Below are 14,854 nucleotides of genomic sequence, written 5' to 3'. Positions count from 1 at the left end.
CAGAGCTGAGCACGCTGGTTCTGGCGTTGGGATCCGGAGCCAGATCCCCTGTGTCAGAATTCCTTTTCCACGGCTTTTTGAGCTGTGATCTCGGGTAAATAGATTCATCCCTCTCTGTCTCGGTTCCCTCACCTCAAACCAGAGATTAAAAAGCAGCACCAACTTTACAGAGTTTTTTTTTTTGCTGTGAGAAGAGTATCCAGTCTCTAATAACTGCTTAACGGAGGTCAGTGATTTACTTACTATCATGTTATTTCGAACCTCACCATTTTGTTCATTTAAAACCACTTAGCAAAGACTTTGGAGTCACTACTTTCTACCTATCTATGAAGGCAATATGACACAAGAGAACCTGTCCACCTTAAACTGTGGCAGTGTCTGAAGGCAAAACCCACCCGTACAGGCCTGGTCCCACTAGCAGCAGGAGGGTGGCATCGATTCTAGAACAGAGAGAGGGTGAGGACAAAAAGACACAGACGTGGGAAGGCGACCTGCTCGCGCGAGGCCGGGGAGAACTGCGGAGGATGGGAGGCCATCGCGCGTTTGCAGGAAGTGACGGAGAGGCCTGGACAAGCCATGCCACTGCGGTCACGGACACAGTTCTTATTTTGAAGTTTTGAGTGAAGACTCAGCTACAAGGCGGAGAGTAGGGCTAAGAGAAGTAAAGACTATGGGGATTGGCGGGACAGCCGCTGAGCGGGAAGCAGCGGTCGTCTGCTAAAGGCCGTCGTTAGCGGTTCAGGTCATCTCCTAAAACGCCTACCTGAGTGCAGTGATGCATGGTGGGTTTTCTTTGTGATTCTCCTCCGACCCTTCTGGTTTTTTCCTGAAGCTTCTGTTCTTTGCCATCAGTTTACATACCTAGATAAAGTGTTTGATTCCTGTGTCGCACATGGCAACAGCACAAGACTGAAGCGGGAGTGGAAACGTGAGTTTTCTGAAGGGGGAGAACCAAGAACAAGAACATATTTATGATAATTTCTGTCTTGAAAGAGCAAACAATTCGTGATATTTGGGAATTTAATGTTTTGTTTTCGTTTGACTTTTTCCTCTTGTGCGACAACAGAATCAGGGCAGCGGTGAGAGGAGCATTCATTATTTTTTCTTGTGTTTGTCCACTGACATTTTTGGCTTCAACCAAAACGCAATACCAAAGGGAGATTAGAAGAGATTTATATTCCTGACTGCAAGACTTCCAGTTTTTGCATTGCTTGTCTGGAATATTTATTAGAGTCTATGCTCCTTTCTTCACACACACTCCAAATAGATCCCCCTCCCTTGATTTAGAGACGGAAGGCGATAGGGGATGAGAGCGCAAGGCAAATCCAAAAGGACAAGGCATGTTGAGCGCGGGTATTTGCAACAGAAGCAAGGCCCTGTGGCAGGGCGGGGAGTGGGTCGAGGAGAGTGAGGTGCTCGTGTAGGTGCCAGAGGGACAGGATCAAAATGAACAACGTTGACATGCCATATTTTTAAAAATCAAAGTTAGCACCAAAAATCTATGCTGAACAAAATAGTTCTAAAAATTTAAAAGACTAGTACGATGCCCAGCCATTCTGGAGCCTTCCTGTACGTCCTGTACGTCTCCCCCTGTCCTAAGGCAAAATGTATCCTCTGCCCTCCACGGAAACAAACTCATCAGTGATGCTTTGAAAATGTACTGCTTTGCTTATCTTATTTTTCAACCAAGAGAACTGCTGTGTTTGACAATTTCTCCTGACCAAGTAACAACCCTTAACTAAGTTAACCTGAACTAAATGATACAATTCTGTTTGGGCACGAAGGAAGCATCTAAACTGAATATAACTGTTAAAAGTTCCAATGTGCCAGCTTAGGGATTTTCAGTAATTTTCAACTGCTTTAAATGTTCTGGGGAAAAGCCTAACCATTAAAAATTACATAAAGCCAGGTCTACCTATACAGTATACCCATGTGGTATACAAGGCTCGGTAGAGCATTTTCCTTCCTGTATTCTGGAAATACAATCAAAGTACATTAAAGTGCACTTGGGGAGAAAGCCAATACGGATGAACCAAACCTATAGGTGTACATTTGTGAATTTCATTGTATTTAATTCTGTTTGTGGCCTTCACACGGTTTTTACTGCATAATAAGTTTTTACATAGCAAAACTGGCGACCAGGTGATCAAAACCATGGAAGAAGACTCATGGCCATCTCGAAGGATAACATTTCAGAACTGAAAAGTAATTGTTTAATGAACTGGATTCTCCTCCCAGTGAATTAAAAAAGTCCACCTTCTCATTGATGGAGGAGTGTAAGGCTTTCTCATAATTTCAAGGCACCGTATTTAAATTATCCAATAAATATCCTGTAGATCATTTATTTTAACCTTTCAAAGACTGTCATGGAAAATGTCTTCTTCCACAAAACCATGGAGTGTTACAAGATGAATTGTAATTTTGATTTTCCTTTCACTAGGATTTGTAAAGTCAAAAAGTTCTCAGGAAATTTTAAGAGATAAGAAATCAGACGTCGTCAGTGTAGTGTGCCAGTCATGAGTCCATTGACTGACAGTAACTATGGCCTCAACTGTCGTTCTGCTCCGACATCTTGGAAATTAATGAAGCATTAACACCTGTGTCCCCCACCCCCAACACACACGCTGTTCAAGAAAGCCTTTTCTTTTTTTCCAGCCAGTTTTAGGAAAAATGTATGTAGAATAGGGAATCCATAATGAAAAATTCCAAAAAGTCTTGAATGTGCCTTCTAGGAAAAGCCGATTCAAAATGGAGGGAGAATTTATCACATCATCTCTTTCTTCCAAAGTCTTTGTGGTTCACAGCTTCTTTATAAACTTGGAAAATATTAACTTGAACATGTTTTATCAGGCATACTGTACAAAAAGAGAATAAGGTCAGCATCGTTTTCTCTTCCCTGTCCTAAATGCCTTCATGGGCCACGGCTATTAGGAGGGAATTCATAAGCGCTAAAAGGGAGGGGAGACATTTCACCAAAGCCATGAGTAAGTCCTAATGTCCAGGGCGCTGACCTCATCTCCTGTGGGGAGTTTGGCTCCATCGTCAGCTTCTTCTTGGAAGGGGGCGCCTTTGTCTGCATAAGGGCTGCTTTGCAGAGCCGAGCATGACTCATGTGAAAATCCTCCATAAATCCAGAGCTGTCATGTCCGTGGATTCCATTCCCTGTACACCGAATCGTGTCTGAGACGGTCATGTGCTTTGTGTTCCAACAGACAGAGGTTTATCAGTTGAACGATAAAGGCAAGGATGAAGCCAACACAAGCTGGTCGTCTCCAAGGATGTTTCTCACTGGGGTGGCTCAGCAAGGGGCTGGGCCGACACACCCGGTGGTTGAACCCCAGTTTTCCATTTATCCGCAGAACAAGTTCTGTGCAGCCGGCAGCAGGGCAGGCCTGCCCACAGTACCCTGCCGGCAGCGTCCTAACCCCCTGACCTGGAGGGACCAGCGAAGGGTGAGAAAGCGATTCGCTCTCCATGTCCATCTCATGCTTGTTTTGTTAGCTGAGATTGGCCACGCCAGTGTGGATGGTCCTGGGGTGTTCAGGTCTCATGGAGAAAAGCCCCCCATTCGCGGAGGCAAACCCTTGCCATCTGGTTACCTATCCACTCACCATTCCCGACCTCCCTCGGCTAAATTCCAAGACATAGAGAGCCCATTACCTGCCTCCAGACTATTCCTCATCTAGTGAATCACTATTTTCTGTAGAGAAACACAGATCTTTTATTACGTTGACTTGCAGCATTGAACTGAAAATTGTCTTCACAGAGTTGAACCATCCTCGAGGCGAATGTGAGTGAAGGCAGTGGTGGCCGCTTGTCCCGTCTTTCAGCGATACCCAAAATAGGGCTTCTGGTTTTGTTTCTAGGAGATTTAATGATAAAGCCATGGAATGCCACCCATTTTGTTTTTAACCTCGGAACTGCCTACGTTGTCAGTGAGAGTCCCAAGAAGTGAATAAAATAGTTTGGTTTCGTTGACCAACTGGCAGGCTCCCATGCAGAAAGGCGGTTCTGGATGTGGGTTCTTAGCCAAATGTGGCCACAGCCTCATGGACCTGGGCTGAGAAAGTGGAATGACAGATAGGAAATAGCTCCAGCATTTAAGAGGGTCATTAACTCAAGGTGTAACACATGGCATTTTCCTAGCGAGATTTAATAAGACTGCCGTTTTTCACATAAGTTTGAGAAGTGGCTCAAGCCCTACAGTCCCGGCTGCTAGAAAGACACACGATTGCCTCGTGTCTTTCGCTCACCTCGGGACCGTGATCAAGGACCAGGAGTGTTGTTGGCCGCAAACCATAGCCTCGTCTGCCACTGAGCTGTGCCACGTGGCTGGGGGAGGAAGGCATCCCCTCTCTCCTGTCGCTCTGCTCCTGTCCCTGGCTGCAAGCCCAGCCACCCCAGCAGGGGGCGTGCCCTCTGGTTTGTCCCCTGATTGGTGCCCCAGACGTCGTCACTTTGGTGGCTTGACTTCGGAGAATGAACCAGAAGAGCAGAGAAAGGCAGGTTGGCCTCTCCTGCTCCCTCTCGCCTTAACGCGTTCGGACCCACAACCAAGCTACATTCAGTGACCTGGGTCCGGCGGACTGGAGCCTGTAGGGTGGGCACACACGCCCTTTCTTCACACCCCCGCATCCCCCGCCATCAGCCGGTGTTGAGGTTTGGGCCACTATCTGCGGTTTCCTTCCCGATTTGACTCAGTGGAGCCTTAGCCCGCTGTCCTCTCTATAGATGAGGGAGGGAAGGCAGGTTCCGCATGGACGTTCTCAAACTTGCCCGTGTAGCACACTTCCCCGGAGGGATTTCTGAAGCACAGTTTGCCAGGCTGGCACCCAGATGCCCTTTCAACAGGCAAAGCCGGCTTCGCAGTCTGTGACCCGGGCAGGTGCACGGGACCCCCATGGACCAGAAGCCCGCATTTGGCTTGATGATCTGTGGTCACCACCTTGAAATTCTTAATAGTTCCCCCGGGGGTCCCAGCTGTTACAGCCAGTCCCTTCAGCGGGCCCTGAATAGAGCTAGAGAATTGGCTTTTCCAGCAAGTTCGCAGGTGGTGTTCCCCATGGAGCAGAGGAAAGGGCCCCCTCGTCCTCTCCCGCCTCTCCCCCACCAGAGCCAGTCACAGGCACGAGCGTGGAAGGGAACTCGTGTGGCAGCTTCGATTATTTTTGTTACCGCTGTGATTGTTCTTTGTTTTACTGTGTTTGGGTTAAGCACATTCAATGTTCTCATGAAGCCTTTTCGGTACCCGCAATAATTCATGTGCGTGCGATTTCCTTGTCTGTACACCAGTCCACAAAGAGTTTGTGGAAGCAGCTTGCCGAAGTACGTGCGTGGAGCAATGTCGTCGTGATTCGTGTGAGAGCCGAGGGAAAGGAAAGGGGCAGAGCGAGCGATAAGAGAAGATGAGGTCGGGGCGGAGCGCCCCGCGGCGCCCACAGGCTTCCTGTGTCCCGACCCCCGAGCGGAGCCCGGCGCCTGGGAGCCCTTCGCAGCCTTTGCCCAGAGACGTGCGTGACTTATGACGTCACACACGCTTCCCTGGGGGTGGGGGGTGGGGCGCCACCTACTTGCTCGGCAGGAGCCCAGATAGATGTTCCTGGTACTGAGACTGGAAACAGTTAGGGGACCTTTCTTTATGCACGTCACTACTAGCAGAATCTGCAACGTGTCACATTTTGCTGACTATATTCTCTGTTTTTTAAGACAGATGAACGAGACATGACACAGAATAATTGGGGTCTCCGTGAGTGAAAATATCACCTTTCTGACATTTTTCCTCCCAGTGGGAGGGACCAAGAAAGCCTTCGTAGCCCTGATGGGTATTCTCTGTTGGCTAATGAATTGACTTGGCTCTCTTTGAAACCTCCCGTAAAGGAAGGCTTTCTGGCCCCGCTGGTACTGATAGAGTACCCTGACTTATTCTCGCCGAGTAGACAGAAGACATTTTCATTAATGACTGGAGAAAACCCGTCAACTAAATGGGGAGAACAAACGGAAAGGGGCCCAGTCATAGAATTTCTAGCCCTGGTCTGAACCCTGATTCTAAGCCGAGCAATCTGATCGACACATTCAGTTTTTCTTATTTTCATAGTGAAGTTTCCTCAAGCAGAGTCAAATTCATGACAGACAAGCGTCCCTTTGTTTTGCTCTGTGTTTCCCCCGCTAGAATTAGGGAGGAACCCCCGCCCCTTGAATTAGAAGTGGAGGTTAAGTAGTCCCCCCCCCCAACACACACACAACCCCTTCCAGCAGAAAATAGTAAGTTCTTTTAAGTTCTCCTTCATTCACTAGAGGCCTAACTAGTTTCTGGAAAAACATCTTCATGGTGGTTCTCTGGCTCTTTCCCAGAAGAGTGTCTGTCACCAGTTTAAAGAGGAGGCAGGGAAAGGACTTATTTATTCCATGTGGGTAAGAAATTGCCTCAGCAAAAAGTGCTCGGGCCCTGGCTGCGTCAGTGACAGGCGAGGCATGTCACAGATGCTGAAATGCTTTTCTCCTGGACGCCAACCCCCGCTGGAAACCCGAGACGAAGCTAGGTCCCCTGTGAGTGCAGGTCCTCCATCGTCCGGGCTGCGTGCACACAGCCAGCTCGTTAGGAAAGATTACTCAGGCATGTGTTTACCTTTAAGATCCCAGAGGATTTGTTTTGAGGAATTAAACCAGAAGAAAACAAGGACTAGTAAAGAGGAGTGAAGCAGGGTTGGCAGGGAGAGATGGAAGGGGGTTCTGGAACTTTTAATCATTCTGTGATCATTTCCCTTTAAGATGTCAGGGCCACTTGTTTTGAGGAAGGTAGAAAATACAGATGTTCCCAGGTAAGACTTCCAACACTCCTGATGTTCTCATTTTCCTGTTCCTCTCGCATTTTCACTGTTGTTTCTGTTGGTGTGACAGCCCATCCACATAGAAAACATCATGGACGTGCTACTTAACCTGTTTTATATCAGTTTAGGAAAGCACTAGAGCCTGGTAGAATCATTTCAGGAGTATTAAAATACAGTGAACTCTGGTGATGGTCATCTATTTATGTCGTTGGCCTGTACGTGAAACTGTTACTCCCCCCAGAAGCATCAGCACCACCATCACCATCGTCATCACAGGAAAGATGGATTCGCGCCCATGAAGTATTTGGGCGGGGGAGGAGACATTATCTATAAAGCCATCATGAACTTCTTGTACAGTTTCAATCATAGTTTTATTCGAATTATTTTTAAATTCAGGATATGGAGGAACGTAAGAGAGTTCTCTGCCAGTTTCGCCTTCCTTAACAGATAAGGAGCATCAGACTCTCATTTCCCAATGGCAGTGGGAGTAACTCAGCAGGCATTTCAGCGCTGCACAGTGAACACAGGGCTCCATGTCTGTCCCATCATCCCGCACCCCGCCCCGTTCCCCTGCCGACGGTGGGGTGTCACTGCCCTCTGCCGGCCGTGTCGTGGAAACGCTTTCACATTCTTGCTGTACAAGTCTTGGAACCTTGCTCCCAAGGTCTTTTGTCTTGGCCCCTGTGCCCATGCGTTCTCCGCCTGTCATTTGTGTAACGATCATATTGTTTGCGTCTGGTCGCTGAGTATTAACACGCTCACACACTTGCCATTTTCTCCTTACACCAGAAGCCCTGACATGTTACGATCGGAAGTTTCCTTTTCTGTGGGAGGAAGGCACTCGTCCACCGACTCCAACAAGGCCTCTAGCGGAGACCTCTCCCCTTATGACAACAACTCCCCAGTGCTGTCTGCACGCTCCTTGCTGGCTATGCAAGAGGATGTGGCCCCGGGGGGCTCGGAGAAGCTTTACAAAGGGCCGGAGCAGTATGTGCTGGTGAGCCACTTGCCATCGTCGAAATCAAGGGAGAGTTCTCCTGGACCAAGGCTTGGCAAAGGTAACTGGCACCTGGCTGGCGCTGGCCAGATCAGTGACTCTCATTACAGGGGCATGGGAAGGGCTCTCGGACCTCCTCTTCGTCTCTTTCTTTTTCTTTCTTTCTATCTATCTATCTTTCTTTTTTTTTTTTTTCTTTTTCTTTAATAGCAGAGTAAGGGTTCCATGGTCAAATACATTTGGGGAATGCTGGGCTAACCAAGCTAATAGTTTCTCTATCGTACAATTTCTCAAACCCTGTAAAGTGCTAACGGGCACCATTAATTCGCACAATGGAAGGGACAGCGTGGTTTGCCGTTTTTCCCGAATTTCTTTGACTACCGAATGTGTGGCTCTGTTCTTTCCCTCCACAGAATAATTCCTCAGTGCCAGGACTCAGCAGGGCAGTCTGAGAAATAAGTGGAAGACACAAATTCTTGCTCTCTTATCCTACACGTATCACTTAATCCAAAGAGACCCCCTGAAAGGGCTCTGGTTTTTGATGGGTTGGGTTTGTTTTTTTGTTTTTTTGTTTTGTTTTGTTTTGGTGGTTTAAATCCTAGCACATTTATTTTTATTTTACAAATAGTCATGTCAAAAATAATTTTTAAAAATTGTAATGAAAACAGTAACCCATGTCCCCTTCAAGCATAAAATTTGTTTTTAAAATGTGAAACTTCATTTTTTCTAATCCTTGTCCAAATGCACCTCTAATTTGATATATTTGTTTTAAAAGCATAGCTACTTTTGAATTAAGCTTATTCTACTTAAAATGGTATCGTTAACATTTTCTATTTTGCTAATATTCTTCATGCCCACTGTATATTCCCATTAAATCGGTGTATTGTAGATTTCTAACTGTTCCCTTTCTAATGCATACAGATGAGCTCTCATTTTTGCTCTTTCCAATTAGTGACAAATTTTCTATATGTGGTATTCTCTGCAATGACAAAAAGAGATTTTTGCTCTCATGAAAGGCATGGTATATTCGGGTTTCTTAATACAAATTCAAAGGGAGATGAATAGACAACTTACAACCAAGAAAGCTTGATTCTTTCTTCCCAGGATCCGTGTGTTTGCTTCATAGTTTCTTAGCACATTGGCTAAGATACACATTCGCTCCGATTAGCAGGTGAACTAAAGCGCGTGTCCATGCTTTCTGTGCATTCGTCTCAGCCAGCTCTAACACTGCCATCCTCAATTCTGTGTCCCCAGAGACATCTGACAATGTCGGGAGGTATTTGGGGTGGACACAGCCTAGGACAGGGTGCTGCTGCTGTGTAGACAGTGAAGCCCAGGGCTGCTGCTCAACATTCCACCTCACAGAACGGCCCCACACAGGGAAAGTTCTGGCCCCAAATATCACTGCAGCGGGGCTTAGCAATCCTGCCTAACTGCAACTTTCTCCCTGGAAATAACTGCACCCTGTGGGAACTTGAAACAGGTCGCCGGCACCTGGGTGGCTCAGTCGGTTAATCATCTGCCTTTGGGTCCTGGGATCGAGCCCCGAGTGAGTCTCCCTGCTCAGAGGAGAGCCTGCTTCTGCGCCTCCTTCTTCCTCCCCCTGCCCTCTGCTTATGCTCGCTCTCTCTCTAATAAATAAATAAAATCTTAAAAAACAAAACAAAGCAAAAGGAAACAAGTCGCGTTAGGGGCGCCCGGGTGGCTCAGTCGTTAAGCATCTGCCTTTAGCTCAGGTCATGATCCCGGGGTCCTGGGATGGAGCCCTACTTTGGGTTCCCTGCTCAGCGGGGAGCCTGCTTCTCCCTCTGCCTGCCGCTCCCCCTGCTTGTGCTCTCTCGTGCTCATTCACTCTCTCTCTGTCAAACAAATAAAATCTTTAAAAAAAAGCAAGCAAGCAAGCAAGCAGTCATGTTAGAACCCTATGGGGGTAAGAGCCCTCGATCTGGATTCAGTAACCATCTTGGTACTTTGGATCTGCAGGATCTCGTGTGAAAGGCTGAGTTCTTTGGAGTCCCTGTTCTTCCTCGCATGAGAACTAGGAAACACAGCCGTATTAATTCATAGAGTTTAACCAGCTAATCCATGTAAAGTCCTCAACACAGACCGTGGCATGTAGGAAGCGCTCGGTAGTCCCTCCCCGTACACGCGGGCAGTTCTTAGCCAGTTCCTTCTGCTGCCGGCCTCACCTCTAAAGCAGACTCGGGCCATGGCCTGGGAATTCAAGGAGAGCCTGGTAGACGTTTGCTTGGAGAAATACTTACAATCACATCCCAGGCTCTCACACACTCCCCCTCTTTCTCTGAAATAAATAACTAAAATTCTAAAAAAAAGATAGAAACAATGCACGCATTTATTATCTTCCAGTTCGGGACCTCAGGAATCCAAAATGGCCCCACGGGGCTGCGTTCCTTGAGGACACTCTAAGAACCAATCTCTTCCCTTGCCTTTTTCCAGCTTCTAGAGGCCGCCTGTGTTCTTTGGCTCTTGGCGCTTCCTCCGCCACTAAAGCCAGCGCTGTAAATCTTCTCTTCTGCCTCCCCCTTGTAAGGACCCTTGTCATTGCGTCGGACCCACCCAGATAAGCCAGGATCATCTTCTCGGCTCAAGACCCATCATTCCATCACATCTGTAAAGTCCCTTTGGTATATAACACCTTTACAGGTTCCAAGGATTGTGGCGCACACATCTTTGGGGGGCCTGATTCTGGGTACCACAACCATCATAGAGAGAACCTTTCTGTAAATCGCAAATGGGCGAAGGCCCCGAAGGGCAAGCATCTTCTGTCTTGTATCCACCACAGCCTTGAATGTGGCGCTGTGTTACCAGAATATTTGTTTCTTGGTTTTTTCCCTTCACTTTTCATTGTGAGTGACGTGCCTTTCTCTATACACTTTCTCCTAGATATGTCAAAGGAGCCTTTCAATATCTGGGGAACTTGGCATTCAACATTAAAAAGTGGTTCCAAAGACCCAGGAATGACAGGTGACATATTATCTTTTAAAGACCGTTTATTGCATTTACTTTTAAAATTAATTTTCTTTGATTTTTGCCTTACTCTCGTATTACATACTTGTCAAGCATTATTTGGAAAATGCTGAAAATAGGGGGGAAGACAGATCAGGCTGTACTTAGCCCTTCTGCCAAAATACATCAGTCTTTCACTATATTTCATTTTACTTCCTTTGCAAGAGTTTTTAAACACAGCTACCATCATTCTGTCCATGCCACTTGATATTATCTGTTTAACTTCCATTTCCTGCTGACTTGTCATTTTTATTGTTAAGGGCCACATAGTATTCCAGAGGACATAGTCATATTTTACAACCCATTATTTTTGGTCATTGTTGTAGTAAGTTATGCTGTCAGGAACCTCTTTCATGTACTTTTTGTTTTGTATTTTCAGTGATTATTAGATTCACAAAATTTTGGAAAGCAAGTTATACATCCAGAATAGGACAGTGGAAATTACGCAGCTTTCCAAGCAATCCTGTCAGTGTTGTACATCACTGGGTTTGCATTTTTGCCAATTTGAAAACCAGACTGGGGGCGCCTGGGTGGCTCAGTTGGTTAAGCATCTGCCTTCGGCTCAGGTCATGGTCCCAGGGTCCTGGGAACGAGTCCTGCATCGGGCTCTCCCTGCTTATCAGGGATCCTGCTTCTCGCTCTCCCTCTGCCCCTCCCCCTGCTCATGCTCTCTCTCTCTCAAATAAATAAATAAAATCTTATTTTAAAAGAGCAAAATTGTATTTATCATTTGCATTTGCATTTCTTTCTCGCCATTATTTTCCAGTTTTTCTCTTAATCAGCTGAACCTCCCCAAGCTGGTGTTTTGTATTTTTTAATTTTTAATTTTTATTTTTTAAAAGATTTTGTTTATATATATTTGGGGTGGGGAGAGAGATCAAGCAGGGGGAGGGGGAGAGAGGGAGAGAGGGAGAGAGAGAGAATCCCAAGCGAACTCCAGGCCGAGCTCAGAACCTGATGCCGGGCTCGATCTCACAGCCCTGGGATCATGACCCAAGCCGAAATCAGGGGTCAGCAGCTTAACTGACTGAGCCACCCAGGCGCCTCCTCCCCTATTCCATTTTTAAAGCTCGGTGCCTCTTTAATCTAGTGGCCTCTAAGCCAGCTGAGTTTAGTACCGATCCATTATCTAACCACATTGCGTTGTACCCTATGAAGTGATTTACTGCCTTTTCCCCCAAGGAGAAACACTTCCAAGATGTTCCGCTCCATTTCCTTCTGCTATTTCAACTCTGATCGGTCCCTGTGCAAATGCTCATACCTCCTGCCCAAAATAATCTTTCTTTCCCTGCCTGCTTTTGAGTAAGCGAGAGGACGAGGCCGGTCTTGCCCACAGTGGTGGTCATGACGTCCACACAGCAGCTGCTGTCTTCATTACCTTCTGGCCCGAGATGGGGCATTTAGCTTCAGGTCATTCATTCCAACACCTTTTACTAACACGGTGGGAACATCAGAGCATCGTCCTTGGTTTCTCCTCAGGACTGCGACTCTCACCGAACGAGAAGAGAACACTTGCTTTCCCTTCCAGGTTCAGAAGCCCTGTGGAAGGGGCCTTTCCCGAAACAAATCAGTGACAAGGACCGTGGGATCTCGTGTGACATCTGCAGCTGGAGCTGATCCCTGAATTGTGCCAATAACCAAAGTGTCACTTACTTCTTTTCCCAGGACGCGGCTTACTTTAGCCAGTAGCAGGAGTGCCCTGTGCTTCCGTGATTTTTGAAGTCGGCCGTGGGAAGGAAAGTAGCAGGACACATCCCAGCAGGGATTCTACAAACTAATTGCATTTCTTGCCCTTCTCTCCGGCTTCCAGGTTCCTATGGAGACATTTTTGAAAGCAGCTCCCTACGACCGGGGCCCTGCTCCCTTTCACAAGGGAACCTGTCCCCGAATTGGCCCCGGTGGCAGGGGAGCCCCACAGAACTGGAAAGTGGCCCACAGGTCATTCGGAGGACTCAGACCACGGCCACCCTCGTGGAGTGCAGGGCCTGCCCTCCCGTGTCCCGTGTCTGCAGCCCGCCCCACGTCCAGGGCGGCGGCAGAAGGTGTGAGCAGACCACAGCGAAGTCAGAGCAGTATTTGACTCTGAACAGCGCCGAAGACCTCGCGGAGAGCGAGCTCGATGTGGCCTGGCGGCAGGGCAGGCGAGCCAAGCCTTTGCACCAGAGAACTCGGGAGAGTGAGAAGCATGACAAGAGGCCTCCTCCTCCTTACCCTGGTCCAGGGAAGCAAGCTGGGGCGTCGTCCCACCAGCCAGCAGAGCCGCTGCTGTGGAGGCCTCAGAGGCCAGAAGAAGGTTCCAGAACAGCTTTGGAAGAGGGAGGCCAAACCACCGAGCGAGAGCGAGAGCGAGAGGGAGAGCAGCAGGCCGCTGCGCAAACACTGAGCAGCGCCTACTCCGCCTCCGCCAGTGATGGGAACAGTGAGACTGTGGGGGGTGCCACGTGGCTCGAGTGGCAGAGGGAGCGGTGGCAGATCTGGGAGCTCTTGTCCCCCGACAACCCCGACGCCCTCCCGGAGACGCTCGTGTGAGCCCGCCCCAGCTCACGGCCCATGGCCCAAACAGCCTCCTTTCGCTCCGCAGGGAAAAGCTGGTGTTGGACGGTTGGACGCCGACTGATTTTTCTTCTTTAACACTTAGGAAAAAATAACACGAGAGAAACCCGGTTCACCTAAAGGTATAGAGCACTAGTACCCTTGTCATTTATAAGAAACTTCTGTTGCATAGCCAGCCTTAGGAGAAAACGAAAACAAAAATAGATGGTGATACCCAACCTGAAAACTACTCCCATTGGCTTTGTAGAAGATAAAATCCCTTGCTTTGGCATAGCTTAATTGTATTTATGTAACTTAGTTTTAACTGTTGTATATTCTGTAACAGATTATGTATGATAATCGTATATGTTATAGTCACAGAAACAGAACAATTTTAAAAAAATCACTTCACTTATACTGAGTAAGGAGATTCTATAGAATGTTCTAGAATATGCACAAGCAGGTTTCTGTGCTTTTGCCATAGCTTTTTAGCTGGGGACAGCCCTTCCTTCAACACCGAGGAGAAACACTAACAAAACAGATTATGCCAAGCCATATTTTTATATAGTAGTGAGAGACAAAAGAAAATGTAGTCACTGAATGCTTTTTCGTATTGAATGTGTTTTAAGGAAGATATTAAATTTGATACATTATGGAATATATTTTTAGAATCTGTTTAGAAATGATTCAGTTACTCAAACAAGAGAAAGGCCGTGCCTAACAAAGACAGAATAACTAAGAAGTTGTCCTTCCCATTTCAGATCAAATTCAATTTTATATAGACCCTATATAATATATATTTATAATGTATACTTTTTATGTATTTTTCAAAAGTACAAACTGGAATCCAACTATAAAGCGTTTAAACACCCAAACAGAGTATTCAAATCACAGGACAAAGTTTTGCCTTTTGCCCCCTAATCAGTATTAACCCAATTATACCCAAAGCGTTGTAAAGTGAGTCGTGTTTGGACAAAATCTTCAGCTTTGTAGTGACATCGTGCCAAAGGCTGAGGACATGTTTTCTTCGGTAATTTTGTGTGTATCGTAAATACTCCTACCGTACTTCAGTAGTTTCAAGTGTTTCAACCGCAAAACCACTTTTGACCAGCAGGTGGCGATTCGCTTCAGTATTTTAGGAGTTGTTTTTGTTTTGTTTTGTTTTTTTTCACTTCGTAAGGGAATGTGTCTTATAGAAAAAGAATTTTTTATGAAACATGCTACTCTTAGTTTTCATGTCAGCAGTGACATTTTCCGTGGTGTTTCGTAAAGTTCTATCTTGTGCCATGATGAATAAAAAGTTAAACAAAGGCTTTGCTCTCTGGCATTCAGTCTGATGAATGAACTCGCCACTCCCGGTCCAGACATCCGCTTCGCTCGCCGCGAGTCCGCTGCCATCAATAGCAGCGATGCCATGCGTGCACAGCTCCAGGGCTAGTGAAGGCTGCCCGATGGTTTGGGGACACTGACA

The 14,854-nt window shown here is 46.9% G+C and overlaps 1 protein-coding gene across 4 annotated transcripts in view; it reads left to right on the top strand.

Moving 5' to 3' along the window:
• Positions 1-14,693, top strand: part of ARHGAP6 (Rho GTPase activating protein 6) — a 481,290-nt gene extending 466,597 nt beyond the window's left edge. For 3 of the 4 annotated variants that reach the window (XM_004758826.3, XM_004758828.3, XM_004758829.3), the window contains exons 11-13: positions 7,617-7,885; positions 10,729-10,809; positions 12,662-14,693. In XM_004758826.3, coding sequence (XP_004758883.1) covers positions 7,617-7,885; positions 10,729-10,809; positions 12,662-13,380 — 1,069 coding nt within the window. In that variant the 3' untranslated portion in view covers positions 13,381-14,693. The remainder of the gene's footprint in view (positions 1-7,616; positions 7,886-10,728; positions 10,810-12,661) is intronic. The other variant, XM_013059588.2, reaches the window with a different exon arrangement.
• Positions 14,694-14,854: the final 161 nt, after the last annotated feature.

This window comes from Mustela putorius, unplaced genomic scaffold (genome assembly GCF_011764305.1).
Source record: "Mustela putorius furo isolate JIRA1106 unplaced genomic scaffold, ASM1176430v1.1 tig00003836_pilon_pilon_pilon, whole genome shotgun sequence".
Lineage (NCBI taxonomy): Eukaryota > Metazoa > Chordata > Mammalia > Carnivora > Mustelidae > Mustela > Mustela putorius.
Note: the sequence above shows the minus strand (reverse complement) of the source record. Positions and strands in the feature narration are given on the sequence as shown.